Source organism: Rissa tridactyla, chromosome 16 (assembly GCF_028500815.1).
Source record: "Rissa tridactyla isolate bRisTri1 chromosome 16, bRisTri1.patW.cur.20221130, whole genome shotgun sequence".
In the NCBI taxonomy this organism is placed as follows: Eukaryota; Metazoa; Chordata; class Aves; order Charadriiformes; family Laridae; genus Rissa; species Rissa tridactyla.
In genome coordinates, this window is record NC_071481.1 from 2,683,686 (window position 1) to 2,703,842 (window position 20,157).

The window sequence follows — 20,157 nt, forward strand, 5'->3', positions numbered from 1 at the left end:
TGAAATCAGTGGGAGGCTAAGGAGAAGAGATGAAGGAGCTCGCAAAACCTCAGTGGATTGGCAAGGAAAACAAAGTTTTTTTCGCTGCAGCTGGTTCTATGCAGCAGTCAGGAAAAGAGAACAGGCAAGGCTTCCCTTAATTCACTCGCGATGCTGGGTGAGTCACTTGGGCAAGGAGGCATTAGAGGCCACTCTGTTATTCTTCCATTTACGCAACAAAGACAATGCTGATAAGCTGGAAAGTCCTTGGCAAGCAATTCCAACTTGCACTACTAAGTGAGCCTCAATCTTGCTGTATATAACACTAACAAAAATAACGAATTTATTAATATAAATATTAGAGTAGAAATAGAATATAGACTAAAAATGGCAATATAATAAAAATAACTAATAACATAATGGATTCCTGACTCTTGGCACTTTCTTATCTGGGATAAATTCAACAATTACAGGTATTTGTCTATTCCTCCCACCTCCAGAGGCCCCGTTAACTTTGTAAATAAAGAACTATAATAAATGCCAAACAACTAACCGCTAAGTCAGCTTCACAGAGGTTCCTTCAGAACAGATCCTCGTTTTCCTGGTTCATGCATCTAGGTGCTCCTGCCAGCCATGCAGACACAGCCTCAACAAAACCTATGTTGTGTTACTAATGGTTTCCAAGGACACTGCTGAAATACTTTGGTTCTCCTTTTTTAACCTGTTTATAAACCTTCTATCCCTCACTCAAGGAGTCTGAGCCTTCAAACTTGAAGGAGGCAGCTTGAAAGAGCAGTGATTTGAGTAGACGTGATCCTAACAGTTTGGCACTCTGCAAGCACAGAAACTGTAGTCAAGCCCAGTTCCCTGCTCCAGTCAGACATGAGATAAGACACCGCACAGACGTGCACAGTATCAGGATCTGGGCAGCTTTTCTCTTCCCTGATTCCAACAATTCCATTTTGCAAGGTCACCTAAGGACAGGCACGTTCAGCCTGACACAACCCATGGCTTGCTTTCCAAACAGAGATGAGATACTTGGGCATCTTGCTACTGTTTTCATACAGACAAATACCTCAGCCCCTAATTCTACAGGTGCAGCGTCCATACAGAAAATCTGGGAAAAGCTAGCTTCGGAAACATGCTGTAAGGACTTAACTCTGGTTCAGATTTAATGCCACAAACTGGAGCCATGAAATGTGCACATTTAACACACAAATTTAATCCTAAATTGCAGCAAACCAATTTTCCAGCAGTTAGGAGCTAATACTAGGTCTGAAAAATCTATTATTTTTCTCCCATCCTTTTCGCTACATGACTACAAAATTTTATGACAGTGCTTTAAAGAAGAGCAACAAAAAGTAACCATTCAGGATGTCTTCAAAACTTGCCTTGTCTGGATACTTCTGAAGGAGCTCCCGGACTTTAGCCACGTTGTTGAGCGCTGCACAAATGACGAGGCACCCTGCGTGCTCTGACTCCGTCTTCTGGGACAGCAGTTTCTCCAACACAGTGATCAAAGTACCTGGCAGGAATAAGAAAGCGCCAGAGGTTAAGAGCAGCAAAGCACATGTATACATGTGCACACTTGGCAGAGTACAGCTGTATAACTGCACTACGGGCCTGCTGTACCTCTAGTGTTTAGCTCGCACAAAAAACTTTACAAATTTGTGGCTTATAGAGAACTTCGGCTTTACAAGCCTGATGTTTTAAGAACCCAAAAGACACGAGAGCGTGCTACAGGAGACCAACACAGAAAAATCACTACTAAAAGGCAAATAATCTGGAGAGGAATGCGTGGTTTTAGAAAGGATGCTGCAGGGAAGAAATACAGGTCCTTTCAAGTGGGCCCTCTAATTACAGACGTTTGAGTGCTTGAGAGGACAGAGGTATTAGTTCTCCAGACAGAGCAAAGTTAAAAAGCTTGGGCTCATATGGAAGCTCTCCCCAAAGTCTAACTTGAGCAAACAATTTAAGACCCATCTACATAGCAAACCAAAAAAAACCCCAGCAGATCTGTCCTCTCTCCTGCGTGATCCAAACATCCAAAGGAAATAAGTATGGTGAGGCTACAAAACATTTTATGAGCAGATGTGCAAAACAGACAAAATGCCCTCTACACATCATGTGATCCCAAATTCAACTTTGGGGTCGACTGGGCAAAATAGTCATTGATTTGACAACACTTTCACAGAAGCACCTGGGAATACTTCACAAGCGTTCAAGAATTGGTATCCTCCTACAGCAAATGCAGCAAGATGGAATGGGAAATTGAGACAGATCAAGGCAGAAGCAAATACTGAACCCAGGGCGGTGCTACGGTTAGCATTCACGAGTCCTAAATTCTGTGTTTTCCTGTTAAGACCAGCTTTGCTTCCCCAGTTAAGGCACAGCTTGTTTTTGGAGCTCCATCCAGGGAAGAACAGGCAGCTGGAGTTTAACACCGTCCAAAGAGCGTTGCTGTTGTTACAGCAGAGCAACCATTTCACAATCCCTGCCAGATCAGACATCTCTGTTCTCACTGTCTCACTTTTTGATTCCTTTGCGCTCTCTGTTGTCATGAGGTTTGCTTCCTCATCTCTCTGGTAGGCTGTCAGGCAAGCCGGGTTAAACGTCCAGGACTGCCCTCCAACCGACACTCGCAAATCGCCATCCCCATAGACTTTGATCACTTTGCCGATGTGCCCTAGGGTCTGCAACGGAAAGAGAGAAGTGATTTTTAAAAGGGAAGATGCAGCATGCTTTGCATCTCAGAACCAATGCAATACTTCTAAGAGTGGTTTCGCAGGCGGCACTCCTGCTGTGTGAAAAGAAGCACCAGAGTGACACGCTCGCAGACAGCTCCCACTTCAAGGACACCAGAGGGTTCTCAGCAGTTTCTCTATTAGTGGTTTTACATAAGAAGGGTTTCCCAGACACATTACGAACGTCTGGAGAGGAAGGTGGTGAAACAACAAAACATGGTGTGAAGAACCCTGAGAGAACTGATATCATTGGGACTAGGAAAGGTCTCCTCTGTGCATTTAATTGCTCCTGGAGGCCACCTGTATCCTGCTTTTTAGCCATACTGGTCTGATTAGACCATTTTTCCACTTGGACACCTTCCTGCCTCGTTCCAGAGAATTAGGGAGGGCGTAAGAGGACTGGTTTACTTTGGTCAGTGAAACCTCTTATCTGACTTACTGGTAGCCAAATCCTTTGTCGGATTCCCCATCTACCCGCTGTGCTTTGGGTGCTGCAGTAGGGTCGTATTACCGGTAGCCAATAGCACTAGGCAACATTTATTTTGCAAGGCCTCAGCAGTCCCAGAAAGGTCTGTGCACTCACTGACCAGCAGGAACACTGGAGGCAGTGCAAGCTCAGTCACTATTACTAATTGCTTGGGAAAACTGGAAGTTACTGGACTGTCCTGGAACTGGCGCGCACTCACAGGTGCCATTTCATCTGTCCACTCCCCATGACCAGGTTGGAATCGCTTCACTGTCTCCATATCATCTATCACCCGGACAACATCACCAACCCAAAAGGTGTTGAGCTACAAGAAAAAGAAAGTCATAAGCTTTTGGGGGACGAAGCTAGAAAAAAAACAAAAAAGCCCCTCCACCCCCACCCTCAAAAAACCCAACCAAAAAAGAAGCCCGTTGACTCAAAACCCAAGGCATTACAAAACATAAGTACGGCTACCAAGAAATCTGTAAACACTGCACCGCAAAAGAAACATAGTCCAAGGGCTGGGGTATTTCTGTTTTAAGCCAAGTGCACATTTAAGTAGGAAAATAATTTGGGACAGATGATTTTCTTCTTTTCTTTTTTCTTCAAACCGTTTATAATTAATACCAGTGGAAAGTACATATGGAACTTTCCTTGGTCCATCTCCTCACTCTGCCCGACTTGGCACTGGAGATTTTAATTCACTTTAATAAGGAAGTTGAATCTGTTCATTATTTAAAACAAAAAAGGGAAACCAGAGTTTATCTGCACTGGTAATTTGCCAGATGCTCCCTCTGCTCACTGAGCTAAGGAGGGAGCACTGTCAAAACACACTTTTCAAAGCAGACTAATTCTGCACAAAACAGTCTGACACTGCATTTTCCATCCATATTGGAGTTTTTAGCATTGCGACCTTGTTCAGGTCTTTCAGAATTTTGTAGTCTTCCAGCAGCTCCTTCTATACCTATTAGCCCTGTTTCTAATCATCCACACTTCAAGTCCTCAAATCTCTGGGGAAAGCCAGAGCTACGAGCTTTAGAAACGCAGACGCAAAATTAGAACAGCTGGATTAAAGACGGAGGTTATCCAGAAGAATCAGAGAGAAGCGAGACAAAGAAAGATGCAAAAAGAAGAATAACATGAAGACACAAGAACAAGGAAGAAAACAAAATCAAAGGGAAATGATATGGAAGAAGGTTCATTACAGATGAAAAGTAGCTGCAGAAGGATGAGCTACTGTAGGTCTACTGTTAGCGCTCTTATCAAAGAAGCTGAAATTAAGAAACGGAATTTACCTTAAGGACTTACAACATTTGAAATGCAAAGGTTCAGACAGCCTAGTAGCGCAACTCCCACTGTCTGCAACCATCTGTCTTAGCTCTGCTGGCTTGCAGGACAGCCTGCCTAGAACTACTGCGTTTAGAATAGCAGTATATTTCTTCGGCACTTGCTTGAGACACGTTGTGTCCTAACGCGGCAGGCTAAGTTGACAGCTACTCCCTGCAGCATTTCTAGTTCTGGCCAAGCTCACCTACCAGCACCTACCTTAGTCAGAGCTCCAGGATGGAAAGTCCAGCGGGTTTCACTGTTGAACTGGACCCTCACGTCCCCTCTGTCCGTGATTCTGTGCACAGTCCCTGTCTGGCCAATGAACTTTTGATAGGGGGAAAAAAAAAGTAGGGGAAACCCCCTAAATAAATCACATTGCTTAATAGTGGGGAAAGCAGGCACCCAAGGCATAGATGGCTAAATTACCCACCATTTCCAATTAACAGACCAACAGTGCTCCCAAACCTGCTTTAAATGAGATGCAGTCATTGTTTTTATGCAAAAGGAGGGAAAGGCTGCTTAAGAAGCTCCTCTAAAGTAGCAGCATATTGGGGAAAGGAGGGTGATAGGAATACAAAGTGTGAAAATCCTTGAAAAAGCAGCACAAATTGTCCTCCTTTTTCCAAATGACAAAGGTGGGCAGAGACTACAACGTTGTTCTGCAGCATAATACCAGTACGGCATGCTCCGACAGGAAAAAAAAGTGGGCACAGTAGAAGAAACTACAGAAACCAAAGTATAGTTGTGTAGTGCATTATCCTGTGACTGTTGATTCTGGCAGGTCCTGAGCAGCTGATAGTTTTGAAGGAGACAAAACCTACTGATTTCTGAGATGACAGAAAGTTACCGTTTCTCTGTTTAATAGCCCTCTCTACACCTGCATTCACCAACAACAGGAATTCAAAAGTGCAGAGGTTTAACAGCCTAGCAGACTATGTTACCTACACAGCAACATTCAAAAACTACAGCTTTGGGGATGAAGGCTGTAGCTGGAATAAAAAAAAAAAAAAAAAAAAATCACGGCTCTACTGACAGCCTTCTTCAAGTTCATGCCAGAAGACTGTAAGTCCCTGCCTGCCAGGCTCAAAAAAGAGGCCGATGCTCAGCTGACAGATTTCCACATTGAAACTGAAATGACATAGTTTGTCTTGACATTTTAAAGTCTGATTTCAAAAAGACCGCTCACCTACAGGGCAGGTTGGGCTAGGATACATATATAACGTATCTTTATAATTTTATACCACTGTTTCACATACCAAGGCTTCAGACAGACTCAAGCGTAGCAGGCATTCGGGTCACTTGTGGCTACACACTTCCCTCTTTCTCCAAAAAGCTGCTTTCATGCAAGTTACTAATAGAGGCTCAGAGACAGGTCTTATTACTGTAATGGTGAGCATCAAAATGTGATTTTGTCTTGCAGTAAATCTACTGCACAACAGCAGTACTGCTTTCTTCAATATATGAAGGTAATGGAATCTATTTTGGGCAATATCTGTCAACTATTAAAAGCCAAGAAAGTTGACTTGAGAAGAAACAAAAAGCACAGACCTTTTAATTTATATGGCAAATTTATTCATTTAAGCTGTTATCATTTTGTCTGAATGTAAGCCCACACCAAACGTTCACAACCCCCTGGAAACTTACTTCCATGACAGCCCCTACAGTAACAGGTGTCATTTCTATCTTTACTTCCACTACTATCTGTGTTTTTTTAGACAACAGGTGACAATAGACTGATAGCTCTTCAAACCAAAGACAAGACAACAGGCTAAGCTCCAAGAACATCATGTGGGCTGAGAAATTTTAGCCCTGGCCAGGGATAGAGCCCACTGTTGACAAAACACATAACTTTCATTAATAGTAATGCACAGTACAAAAGCAGCCAAACAGGGAATGGATCCAGAACTCCAAGGAAGAGATCCACAGGTCATTTAAAAACAAACCAGCCATTAGCTTTTTGCACTGGCTTCCAAGACCTTTGAGCAACTCTTTTGACCCGTCATAGACTCTTGTAAATTATGCAGGACTCCCCAAGGCAATTCTCATACAACACAGATTTATCTGAGCCTAAAACGAAATTTGACTCCAGCGTCCTATCACTAAAGAATCTGCATTTGTGATTCAGTCAACACAATATAAATATAGAAGGTAACACATTATACAAAGATTTCTGGTAACTTCCTAGCCAGTGCCTACTTCTGCAGTCTGAGATAGTGACTGATACATTAAAAAGAGAACAGGAGCGAGCAGAAGCATACCTCAGCCATTTTAGGATTCCAGCCACCATGGCCCTCCTGCATCTCCCGCAAGATGTCGATGTCCAGCAGGCATTTCACTTTGTCCCCGTGCTGGAACGGATGCCTGTCCGTGCTTTCCTTCCTCTGCAGTTCAGCTGGTTTTCCTGAAGAGAAGAATGACACCACCCACATACATGCAGGATGCAATAATTTTGTGTCTCATTTGGCTTTGTAACAAGGGTTGCAAATTAACATAGGCTTAATTGGGGCAGAACGGTGTAAACCCCTTTTTTCTACTGTGGAGTATGCCCTACGCGCTCTATGGGGCAGCAGTACGCAGAGAGATCAGGAGGATTTAGCTCTATCTGGATACTGATATGGGTTAAACATGAGGTAGCTCTAACAAGACACAGTTTTGTCCCTTCCCAGAGGGGAATGGCTTTGAACGATGCCTCTCATGTCATGTCAGACATCAGTAGCTGTTCTTAGCAATTCAGTCACCCACAACTGTTGTTCAGCAGACACACCCACACAGTACTTAAAATAAGTCCAAGATCTTCCACAGGCAGCCACACAGCTTCCTTTGCTGAGAGCTTTACCCTCCTAAGCCGTCCTGTGTAGCGAGAGGCCATATCCCTGGAAATAAGCTCTCCATCCCTTCCCTTCCCTCATGCTCTTGCCCAGCTGCTCAGGGAGAGAAAAGGAGAAAGACCTGATTCTGCTGCTGCAAAATCAAGGACAGACCTCGCTGTTTTCCTTCAGGGGAGTAAAAGATGGCCCCTGCACATCATTAAAAAAAAACACAACTAAATTACACCCTAGTAAAAAAATGCCACAAGTCCAAAACCACAAGTAGTTTCCTTGGTTTCATTACAGTTAAAAAGAAAGGTGGATTGCAGCAAGTTACCAATACAGACATCACCCTTTTCCATGACTTCTCCTGATCTCCCTTGCCGGACAAGTATTTGGCAGCTCCACTCTCAGAAATCTCCCTTTTGTCACATTCCCCTTTAACACACTTTTTTGGTCCACCAAAACAATAATATTTGCCCTCTAAAAGCACAGAGAACACCAGCTGGACCACTGCCTGCCTGAAGAGCACAAAACTTCGGATTAACGACACTGACACGGGGTTGAATTCTCTGCTGACAGATGCAGGAACGCCCAAGGGAGTTTCATGCATTTGCAGCAGCAAGAAGTTGCCTTGGCAGAAGATCCTTCCTTGGGATACAGCTGTGGGCATCTGATGGTCTTACACAGTCGTACCACTGAAAGGCCAAACTATTCACTAACCACTCTGAAATAAAGCAATATGTTCACACACAGGCCGTTTTTTGTTGGTTGTTTGGGTTTTTTTTTAAATGGTACATATTATGTGGGAACTTTATCAAACCACCTGCTGATTTTCTGTCTTCCAAGCAAAATGGCTTTAGTGCCATGACACGGCAGCGTGAATCAGAATTTCTCACCAGAAGACTTGTTTGTACACACCTAATTTTGGGAGATGCTCTTTGTAGTAAAAGCCACCAGACGCCTCCACAGTACATTTTAGGTCGACTTTTCCCTTGTGTCCAACTCTGTAGACATTCGTGGTACCGTCAGACCACGTGACACTGGCCACGCTGCGCCCGGTCTCTACGTCCCAGCCACGAATATCAACCACACGTCCGATTTTACCTTCGCCACCTGAAGGAGAAAGAGGGGTAAAAAAAAAAGCGTCCCGCTTGCATTTTCACTGAGATCAATATTCAAAAACTCACCTGACACCGGGATGTTTACTGAGATGTAATTTAATGATGTTTTTATCTTAACTAAGTAAAAAAACAAGGAAAAAAACTTGTCAGTTCTCCAACTATTCACACAGAGGAGTAGGAAGAGGGCCAAAAAGTCAATAGCTGGGGTAGATGAAATTCTGACAGGTTGCTGCCAGGAAGGAGTTCTGTGGGACCCTACAATAAGCCAGCTTCACACACGGAACAGAGCACACAATCTGCTTCTCCGTCAGCATACTGCTGCCTGAAGCTCTGCCCTCCAAGTCAAGTGTGCTTCATATACACAAAAGAAGGAAATAACACCAAAATAAATCAGGTGGCAGCTCATACAACTTCCTCACAGCTTGCATGATTCACCTCGATCTGCAGAAGCCACAAGAAATCTCGTTAACCTTTTAATTAGGGAAATTAAACTGTGAGATAGCTCAGTTTGACCAAGTAGGAGAGAATCTCTACACTGAAGTCCCTGAAAGCCAGCCAGCTGTCTGCTTTGGAATACAAATATGGAAAAGCTGAATTCTGTGTAGAAGCAGCCATTCCTCCCGGAGTACAGAAACACTACGCAGCTGGGAAACACACAGTGTCATGGCACCACACTGTGGCAAGATAAAATCACAGCAGCGTTGTAAAGTCCACCCAAGGTCTTTAATCTCTCCCCAACACTGGCCAGGTAGAGAAACATCAAGTAAAGTTTGTTCCGGTACTTCTCTTCACCTGCCGCCCAAGCAAGGATTACTATTGAAACAATCCAGAACAATCCAGGAGGGTGTATTTGTGAGCAGGTACATCTGGCTGGGCACATGGGATGCACATCTCATCCAAGAGACAACAGTCGGTCAACACCGAACCCAGTGACAGGCAGTCAGAACGTGCAGGTTCCCCACCTCACTCTGCTGCCAAGTCACTGTGTGAACTTGGGCAAGTCCCAGCAGTCATCCAGTGCTTTCCCAAACAGGGACAGCAACATCTGTCTCACCGGGCGGACAGTGAGCTTCTAATTGCCTGCAAAGTCCGGGAATTTAACAACTTAAAGAAGTTAACTTCCTCTTCCAACTGCAAACCTATCTAAAAAGCATAATAGAGACAAACTAGTGGGCTTTACTGTCAGTTCTATCAATAACAAGAACACACCTTTAGAGGGCTGGTCTGAGAATCAGAAAGTCTCAATATCTCTTGATTTTTACTGTAAAAAAAATATTTTTTAAATCCTGTCTGCTTTTAAAATTTCTCCCGAGAAATGGCAGGTGGATCCCAGTTCTGTACACAACTCTCACTGCAGCCAGTTACCCGATCAGCACTCCACCCACACGATATTATCCATGAAAATACAATTTAAGTTAACGAAAGCATTTCTGAGCGCCAGCGATAAAAGAGCTTAGTGTTTGTCTGTTGCAGCAGGGATTCAGACTGAAAAACAACAAAAAGTAATCTCGCCCCATGCCGTTCAGATGCTTTTCTCTGAGGAGGGCACTAGCTTCCGCTTCCATGGTGTTTGGACTCCAAAAAATGGTAGCAAGGAAAAAATATGTATTCAGTGAAGGGCTGAAGCGACTGAAGAGCTGCCAGGGCCCACCCTGACCACAGCAGAGAAAAAAAGTTACTTACCAGGACCCTATTACAGAGTTTGCAAGGTTATTGATTACCACTACTTATATGTTACTTCCTTAAGTGGAAATAGTGGATGTGTTAGTGCCACCAGGAAGCTAAGTTCAGAAGGGGAAAAGGCCGTGGAGGGGGGCAGCTCTGTCACAGCCAGGGCGGTACTCATCAGAGACCAGCTGGGTGGCTGGCCTTACGCTTCTCCTCACTTGTCCTGCGCATATAACTGCTTTCAGGTCACAACCATTGTAAGCAACACAAGTCTCAGACATGTAAATGTTGATCTGATCTCAAAAGGACGGATAAGCTGTACTGAGCATAAGCTTCCTTTCCTCTCAGACCCTGCAAGCATCCCTGTCCTCCACTGAACCCAGGGCCGCAATAAATGGTGGAGTCAACATTGGAAACCTTTGGAATTACAACTTAATTATTAAGGGGAAAAAAGGAGCTGTAAATATTACAGCGTGTACAAGGCTTTGGAATAGAAATGGACAGTAAAGCCTCCTTAACCCTGTAACGCTACACAGAAATCGGTACCAGCGAATTAGACACAGCCATTACACTCCAAGAGCCGCTGTACAAAAGGCATTTTTGTCCCTTTGCAATTTCAGCCTGAAGTTACGACTCATACTGAAAGCAGAAACCATTCTCCAGCAACCACAGGAAACAGTTCTTCATTAATACCCCACGTGAAACACTCCTTATAGATCATTTCTGTTCACTGTTTTTAAAAGTGTCCAAATAAGGATATTCCAAAGAACTCCAAAGGAAAAAGGAGTACCGTGCACAGTCAGACACACCTTATTCCCCCTGTGAATGGAAGCTTTTTCAGGAAAAGACGGGTCATTATTTTCTTGTAATGTGGTGTACATTTATAGTTCTATACAAGATATTCCGGGATGTTCCCCCATGAGTTTTCACATCTATGAAATAGGAGCAGCAAAACTTCCCTCCCACACCCCTAATGAATGCATACAGTTTATGTCACAGATGTTTTTAAACAAATACAAGAAAACAAATAATATTTAATACTCTAAGGAACAGCAACCTGCATAATCTGAACAGTTTCCCTAGAATGTACGGCTCAGCACATACGTTTTCTAACAGCAATTTGGCAAAAATAATCAAATAAAAAAAATAAAAAAACTTGAATGGTGTTTTACGGGACGTCTCAAAAGCAGCTTACCATCCTGGTTACCCCACTCCCAGTCGGGGCCACGGACCACTTTAGCTCCCTGGAAAGTGCCTTTCAATGTGATGCGAGTCAAATTCTGCCGAGGACTCACTAGAACTCTGGAAAATAAAATAACAGAACACAAATTAATTTATTGTTACTATTCACCCTTTATAAGGCTCTGTTCCAACTGAGGTCTGTCAGACGAGGAACAAGTTTGCCACACTTACATACAGGAAAATGTGGCTTGAGTTCTGAAAAGCATGTAAGAAGGAAGAGAAAACAATAAAAGAGTTGAACAGGGTCTTTGATCCTAAAAGCCGGTCTCCCCAGGAAGGTCAGAACACTTAGGCACTGTTCCACTGACGGCAGAAAGACAACTAGTGAATAACACACTGGGCTAAAGAAGACAGTTTTATCTTCAAACATTACCAAAAAACGTGAGACCCATAGTGAGCTTTAAAAAAGTTCTGTGTTTCCCTCGACTGTGAGATGCAAATAACTGGGAATAGAGGCTGCTGTGAGCAGGAGGAACAGGCACACTTCAGTGACAGTCTGCCGGGACAAACACGTACCTACACACGAGCGGCAGGACTGTGGTGGGGTCTCTCTCACGTTGTTAGACACCAGAAGCTCATCTTCCTGTCTCAGGAAGTCGAACACACAAAAATACAACAATTCAAAACAATCACATTCACTCACATGCTTAGCTGCGAAGGAGAAAAAGACCATCCTTCTTTCAGAACTTCAAGGGGGTTGTGCAAGGCAAAAATCAAATCCAGTAGCTCCAAAGAAGAAAAAAATCCCCACTCACTCTATGAAGTGCACAAACCACAAACTATATTAGGGCAAGGCAGCTCACCGAGGACCAAGCGTGATTACCCTGAACGCATGCAAATTAATACTTTTTAACATAAATATTTACCAACACCTGCAAACGAAAATCATCAAAATCTGGCTTTAGCAACTTCACGCCATTGCCTGCATGGAGCAGGGGGAGCCCTGCTACAAATACCATCAAGCAATCCTAAACATCGTAACATGTCAGTTTTCACTGCCGGCTCTGCCACTAACAATCCAGGAGGACACCCAAGTGGAATAACACAAGTCTCAACACAATTGAAACATGTCTTTAAAACAGAGCGGGGGGAAAAAAAGAGGGAAGTAAGGAGAAAATTAGTAACTTCTCCAGAAAGTCTGACATCCCTTCAGAGGGAGAGTGGAACTGACTTTCAGCTGCCCTCGTTTCAGCGTCCCATCGTTAAGTTTATGGCGATGCTTATGGACATTACCAGGGTACGCTGCATGAAGGCATTAATGGCTCAGGCAGTCTCCTAGCTCAAAGTCAGAAGGAGTTCAGCACATTTCATAACCTAAGCTGCAGACTGCCCAGCCCAGCTCACCTGCTGAAAAGCAGAGCAGATTAGACCTGCAGTGTTGTGTCTAGACTGTTTCCAGGATAACACAGACATTTCTATGCGCCCTGCAATCTGCATCACGGGCATACACACTGATCCATCGTAAGAAAAAAGGGAAAAAAAATACCTACGTGATAGTAAACAGAGGGTCTGATGTCCTGTTAAAGCAGCTTCCAATTCCCATAATGTCACAGCAGCTTCTCTGCTGGTTTTGTGCGTGCTGTTCCTAGTCTCTGTTCCCTAGCAGGAAGCTTTCTCATGAGATACCAAGCCACCAAAGTCCTTACGGACCTATTTGTGTTGCTCGCCCAGGGTACAATCCACTTTTCTAGGTGACTGCAAAGGCGCCGCAATCCATACCAGTAATCGCGCACCTCCTCCCGACAGGCTCTTGGCAACTCCCAGACCAGACAGAGCAAAACCAAGTTCAGCAGCTGTTCCCCAGGGGAAGGGGAGGGGAAGCCTATCCGGGGGGAGGGCTGACCTCGGAATGCTGTATTTATTTTCCATCTAATACCTAGAGAGAGAAGGTGGAGACTCAGAAGGATAACAAGCTTATGCCTGAACTTACTGTTTACTTATCCATCAAAAGCCTAAGTCTTTTACCTTTCTGAACTTGTTAACAGTCGTGCTTTACAACTTAATGTGTTTAAAAAGAGGGAGAGGTTATTTACACACATACTTGTTGAACGTTCATTATCAACAGGAGGAAGAACAAGACCATTTTTTGAAGGGTTGAGATTTTGTCTGTTTTAAACACCATGAAGGCCGGCAGTTGTTGTGAAAGAGAAGATAACGAAAGAGGGCTAGAAAAAAGGTCAGCTAAAAAGAAACACTGTTCAGCATTCATTTTATCGCACCATGTCACGCACTATAGACTGGCTTCAAAAACCAGCATGGATTTGTGTACTACATCTGAAACAGCTTACCTACAGCATGCTGGTTTTGCTGTATTTTGAACGCTTTTCTAACAATTTATCAAAGATGTCTTAGTAAAGTCCTGAGACAAAGTGTTAAAAATATACTTCTCTCCTCCAAACCCGACTCTCACAAGGGAAGGGTTTCAATGCAAAGATTCTCAGTGACAGTAGAGCATCAAGCTAAGCTTAAGCAAGATGTTTAAACAGCAAAATAATCACCATTCATTATATTCCTAGCATAATTTCCCTTTTAGTATAATCATATAACAGCAGTCATTTCCCATCGCAACAGCTCTCACAGTAACCTGTCGCTTTCAGTGAAATTTGGGGCTCGAGACCAGGAAACCAAAGCTGACCAGTGCAGAAAGCTGAGCCTCCTTAAAGAAGGAAGAAGTGCAAGACACTCCGTCTCCCATTCTACTTAAATGCTGGAGGCAACCCACCATCACTGCCGCCTTTCCCTGGCCTCATAAAAATTGTGACCTTGTCCTGAACCACTCTGCTGACCAGCAACACTGAAGAATGATGCGAGAACCAGATGTCCCGAGCCAAGACATCTTAGGTTTTGATCTAATTCAACATGTTTTGCTCCAAATACTGGATAACAACCAAAGTTATTAGTGTGTTGCAGAAATACCCTAGGGATAAATTTAATCACTGCAATATTGCCTTTAATAACAATTTTAATTATGACAGCCAAAGTCTGCAGCCATTTCTGCCCTACAAATTCCAACGATATTAAATTACTATAGAGTCCAGAAAACACTTGGGAGCACGTTCTGTACGGAATGAAGCGATGTCTCTCTCCAGCATGCTGGGAACCACCCCCCTGTGGCTATCCTGCCGGTGCTCAAGTTCCACTGAGGTGCTGACACAGCCCTTCGCATTGCCGAGAGCTATGCTCCAGAGAGCTAAAAGAACAGCATCATCCATGCTCTAACAGATAGAGATCTGAGGCCCAAAATAACTGACTTGGAGAAGTTTAAACAGAGACTGCTTTTAATTCACAGTTGCAATCTGAAGCCCTGCGGGAGTCAGAGCCCCCCCGCACCAGGCACAGCTAAGGTCTTCTGCAAGACAGAGACCTCTCTGCAGAAAATTCTTACCCGAGGAAACAAGCACAATGCACAGGACTGGAAAGCAGGAGGAGTGGTCACCCTGCAAGGTAGCAGGCCATAAATATCGTGTTAATCTCTTCAAAAAGGCACAGCTGTAAACTAGAATCTCAGGTCATAGTGGGTACAAACCCACACTCCTTCTAGGACATATAAAGATCTGCACAGGCTTCCTCAAGAAAAGCCAATGCAAAGATCTTACAGAAACTACAGGTAAAACCAACCTCAATGATGCAAGAAATTCTAGATTCTGTAATCCTCCCAAGCAAAGCTTTTACTGAAGCACTTCCAGCAAAGGATAAAGGAAGGAGATTCTGACAGATGGCAGGCGGATGCTGATTGCTCAAGCATGAACCAGACTAAGACAAGGACACCAGTAAGTGAGGGATCAGGATCACAGAAACCTATTTCAGGAACTGCCTTTACCAAGAATTTCCATTGTCAATCCTATTCCTTGCCAAGGTACTGTTCTTCATAAAACCAGCTGTATGTTTATAACTCAGAGTGGTCTGAGCTGGGCTAAACGCTTGCTGTCCTTTTTGCTAACCTCCAAAGCTAACTCGTATCAGACTCAGTTCTGGAAAGCCACAGCGGGCAAGATTTCAGACCAAGGCTACTAAATGTGAACTAAAATGTGTGTGCGCACCTAAGACTCAACACTGACCTGCAGGCAGTAGCTTTTCTCAACTGTGCTCTCAGAGATGTCTATACGCAGCCTTTAATGGCAGAATATTGTACCAAGAGTGATACAGAAGCACTGGTGAGCATACAAAGTGAAATGTCTTGTTATAATCCTTTAAACGTGACTATCAGTTCAAGACACAGGCTAAGGATGTTTTAGTGAAGATTTCTCTTGCTTACAGTTTTGATCGTGTAATTCCAGAAAAGATAAAGATAAAACACATCACTGAAATTTAATCCCTAATTCCACAAATCAAACAGAATATTCCGAACTAAATAAGGGAAACCCTACCGTGGGGATATGCCCTAGCGGTATATGTTTTTTTAAGGAGGCACAGTTAGGTAGTTTATCTGGTAAATCACATTTCTTTTGTGTTTTGGTTTGTTTTTTTTTTTTTAAATTAACATTATACTCATTAACAGAAAAATTCATAAATAAATTCATATTAATAAATACTTAATGAACATTTAAAAAAAGTTAGGAAACACGTTATCACACAAGAATCAGATTTGATTCAAAATGTTACTCACCAAATTTCTTTGACGAGCAGCTTAAACTGGCATTGCCTAAGTAACACATGTGGAAGAGGTTACTACAGGAAATTGCCTAGTAGTCAAACGGCCAGCAGTTGTCACTCAGCTGCTATATTAGCTCAGGCTTACCGAATAAGCAGTCAGAGGTGGAAGGCTGGATTATTAAAGCTGCCTTAAATGGGTCTGCATTGCACAGGCATACCTAAATGATAGCATGCACTTGTTCTTCTAAGGTACCTGATACAGAAATCCAGCTGGTAACTAGACTAGACAGAGCTGGTTTAAGAATTATGCCTGAAAATAACTGCAAACTCTGTTTTGTCTACAGTATAAAACACAACATGAGAAAATATTTGTATTTCTTACACTTGATTACACAAAACATTTCCCTGTGTAATTCGCTGGCTCCTCCAACTCCATTGTTCTCCAGGAAAAAATAGGACTTTGAAAAATTAAGGTTGTGATTTATTGGTGAGCGAAGTCTAGAAAACAGACTGGGTAAAACGCCCCACATCCCCTACTGAAATTCAACTTAGCATCGTCCCTGAGAAGGCGATGCAGGGAAAATGCCATTGCTGCTTTTGCACTTGAATATAACACTACTAATATTTTGTATGAGAGGAAGATTATCTCAGACTTGATTATTTGCAGAACTCACCAGATTATGCCTGACTATTCCGGCCCTAACATAAACCTGATGAGTTTTGCTTTGCTATCCTGTTTACAGACACTGATTTATCTTCCAATTACTAAGCCTTGTTCACCAAATGGATACACAATTGTGAAAAAACATCTTAGTGTGGTTTTTTTGTGTGAAACTGAGCTGTCCATCCTTTTCCACTAAGGGTGAGAGCCCCTCCCAAAACAGCCATAAAATTCAAACCAAACAAGACCAATAAAAAATACTAGCAATTGGCAGATGTCAGGAAGAGATTACTTCAAATGGCAAAATATAAAAAAAAAAAAAATCAAAATCAGGACTTCCTGCCATCAGAGGTTCAAACTCAGGTCATTTAAGACCTGAAATAGCCTTCAGGTAAAGGTGTTTTCAAAGCCTCGTTATAAAACCGATTGGGAATCCTCTGCAGTGTCTGTCTGGGCTTAACGACTCCTAAATCCTAGGATTAGTGAGCTGCTACGAACAGTTCTGTGTTGGCCTTGCCTAGGTTTAGCTGCACAAGTGCCACGTGGTGGGTCTGGCCACAGCAGAGCAGGTGGCAGCTATTTGCTGCGCAAGGACATCACACTGCCATCTCTGAAATTGCGCTACTAGAGGCCTTTGCTTCCCCTGCCAAAGGATCAGCAAAGGTACCAGTTGCAAGACTGGACGTACGGTGATGCGCTCTCACAACGGACTAAGAACAGAGGCCAGGGAGGGACTGAAACTCCCAGCTCCTGATCTTCGGTTAAAGACACAGTTGAAGTGACAGCGCCGTAACACAACTGCATTCCACCATTCTACATTTGATCTCGGTGATGGTAACCCCAAGGACTACAACCATATATGTAAGTAGCCCCTCCTTCATCATGCAAAACCAAGATTAGGGGATGCTGTCAAATTTGGTGGGCTGCCTCTCTCCATCCGCTCCCCTTTCTGACTAATTAACACTCCAGTGGGCTCATCACAGCTCTTGAAAGCAACACACTACTGTGCTTGAGGCTCACTGTAAAGACTCAAACGATACCCATTCCCTGCCAGAGAAAGGAGGCGAGAAAACCTTTATCTCTAAAGGAGACTCATCCTGTGTTTCACAGCCATTCAAACAACAGCCGGTAGCAACAGAACCTCCAGAAAACCCAAATGCACACAGCAGTTACCATGTTCTTTTAAATACACAGCTTTTTTTCTTTTTTGTCCTTGGGGCAACTGCCAAAGGTTTTCTCTTCTATTTTATTTAGCAAAAAAATTGAGATGAGTGATCTAGGCAATAGTACTAGTGAGTCATAAGCATGCAATTTTTGTTCTTCGAAAAGGATGCTGCATTGCCTAAGGCAATGAGTCTTTACAGCTCAGACCTCAGTTATTCCAAAGAAAACCTCTCTATGGCATCGTTCAAAGGTGATCTCCATCCCTGCCCCTTGTTTCACTTTTTTTTTTTTTTTTTTTAAATCAGAACATTCCATTCCTAACGCAGAGCAATCTATGGAACACTAGACCAACAAATCACAGGATTACGTTTGCATTAAAGCGAAGGTGTTCCTCCTTCCTGCCCTGCACTGCAAGACAATTCTGAATAAAACTGGTTCAGTTGGCCGGCTCCCTGGGTGGAAGCTCTTGCTAAAACACCTACGTATTGCAGGTACAGTACAGTATTCTACCATCCAACTCAGTCCAATGACTGAAAGAAACAAGCATTTCTGACAGCCTGCTTTCTCCAAAAGCTTAGTGACTTCTAAGAATCACAATATGTAACCTTTCATTCACCTTTAAAATTGCAGCTTTCCACAACTGGAAGCTTCTTCATTGAGGATTTCTAATTTCTCTTCATCCCTCCACATGCCTACATTCCATACCCGCCAGGTAGGACCAGCAGGAAAGATGTATATTATCCAGTTACAACTACTGCTGCTTCTTCCTTTACCCCTTATTGAGGCTCCCAGAAACTACTGCCACATGTGACAGGCTCGTGCTGTGTCCCTGATGTCACACACACACACCCTTTTTCTTTAATCACCTTCTTGGTATTATGAAGATCGTTACTCCTGCTAACACATAGCGATGTAAATCAGAATACTGCTACTTTAACAAAACAAACTTGGCATCACAGACTCTTGACAATGTCTAGACTTCTTTTATCAACTTAAAAAAAAAAAGTTATTTATAATCACATCTTATCTAACCACTGAACAAACCACATTCACAGAAAAAAGGGAAGGAAGTTAGGGGGAAAAAACAAATCGAACAAACTCAAAAGCCACTAAGAGGCAAGCATCATCAGCCATCAAGTTCTGCTCTAGCGGACATGTACCTCCAAAGAGCCCTCCAGTGCTTCAGTGACATTCCAGAGGGTGCTGCAGCGCTTTGTGAAAGCCACACAACTCGCGTAAGGACAGTACTAGGTCCGGCAAGTGTACTGGCAGGCTTCCGAGCTCGCTTTTCACACTGACAACAAGCCCTCGACTGCCTAACTCAAACGGCAGCCCAGACACAGGTCAGATACAAGCCTTGAAAGGGAAAAATCGCTCTTCTTACATCTTTCACCATTCACATTCCTCAGAAAAGGAACTAAGTGCTGCAAAGGATAGAGTCCTGGGGAGAAATGCCTAGCAATCTGCCTTTGATAAATGATAGCATTCTGGACTGCTCTGCAACAATGCAGCCTCTTACAGTAATTGTTGCCTACTTTTTTTTTTCTTTTTTTCTTTAAATGTGAGGAAGATTATGTAACTTAACAGCAGAGCTCAAATAAAAGGCACAAGCAGGCACCTCTGAGTAACTACCTGGAGCTAACTATAATATTCACAGAAAGAGTGAAAAAAACCATATGTCTATTTTTATATACACATACTTTTTTATATATATGAAATCACAAAGCTCGTTTCACAATAGGATCTGGCTGGCTTGTCATATTAACACAAGCTCAAGCAACATCCTAATCTGGTGGATAAACGCAAGCCTCGAAACTCAGAAGGGACAACTTTGGACATCAACATCTATCCCTTTGCTAGCACTCAGAATTCTGACTCAGCACACCGGCGAAACTCTAGTAATCAACTCCAGAAAGAGCTTCCCACATGGGAGGAAAAACAGCTGCAAATCCAACACCACTGTCTTTAGCAAAGTAATTACACTTTTCATTCCACAGACAGATGCAATGCACAGTGATATTTTCAAGGTGGGGGGGGGGGGGGGGGGGGGGGGGGGGGGGGGGGGGGGGGGGGGGGGGGGGGGGGGGGGGGGGGGGGGGTGGGGGGGGGGGGGGGGGGGGAAAGAGAAAGGAAAATCAATGACAGAGACAAGAGCTGATTTCCTCTGACTTTTCCCAAAGGCAAGAGATTACAAGATTCATCTTTATGCCCACCTCAACTACTACTACTCAGCTACTATTGAGGACTAGTTTTTCAGTTCTTCCTTAGGACAGGAGAACAGACCTCCATGTTTTGGCACATCATGAATAAGCATAAAATTATGGATACTGTTCCACAGGCACCAGTGGTGCAGCAGTCACTTCCAACAATGCTAGTGTGC

General features: G+C 43.4%; 1 protein-coding gene across 1 annotated transcript in view; it reads right to left on the reverse strand.

Annotated features, from left to right (window-relative positions):
• The window catches only part of MIB2 (MIB E3 ubiquitin protein ligase 2), a 33,581-nt gene that overhangs the window by 11,887 nt on the left and 1,537 nt on the right, over positions 1 to 20,157 (reverse strand). The window contains 8 exon segments of the mRNA XM_054222674.1: positions 1,371 to 1,504; positions 2,510 to 2,672; positions 3,410 to 3,514; positions 4,735 to 4,842; positions 6,777 to 6,919; positions 8,247 to 8,441; positions 11,313 to 11,419; positions 12,850 to 12,888. Coding sequence (XP_054078649.1) covers positions 1,371 to 1,504; positions 2,510 to 2,672; positions 3,410 to 3,514; positions 4,735 to 4,842; positions 6,777 to 6,919; positions 8,247 to 8,441; positions 11,313 to 11,419; positions 12,850 to 12,888 — 994 coding nt within the window.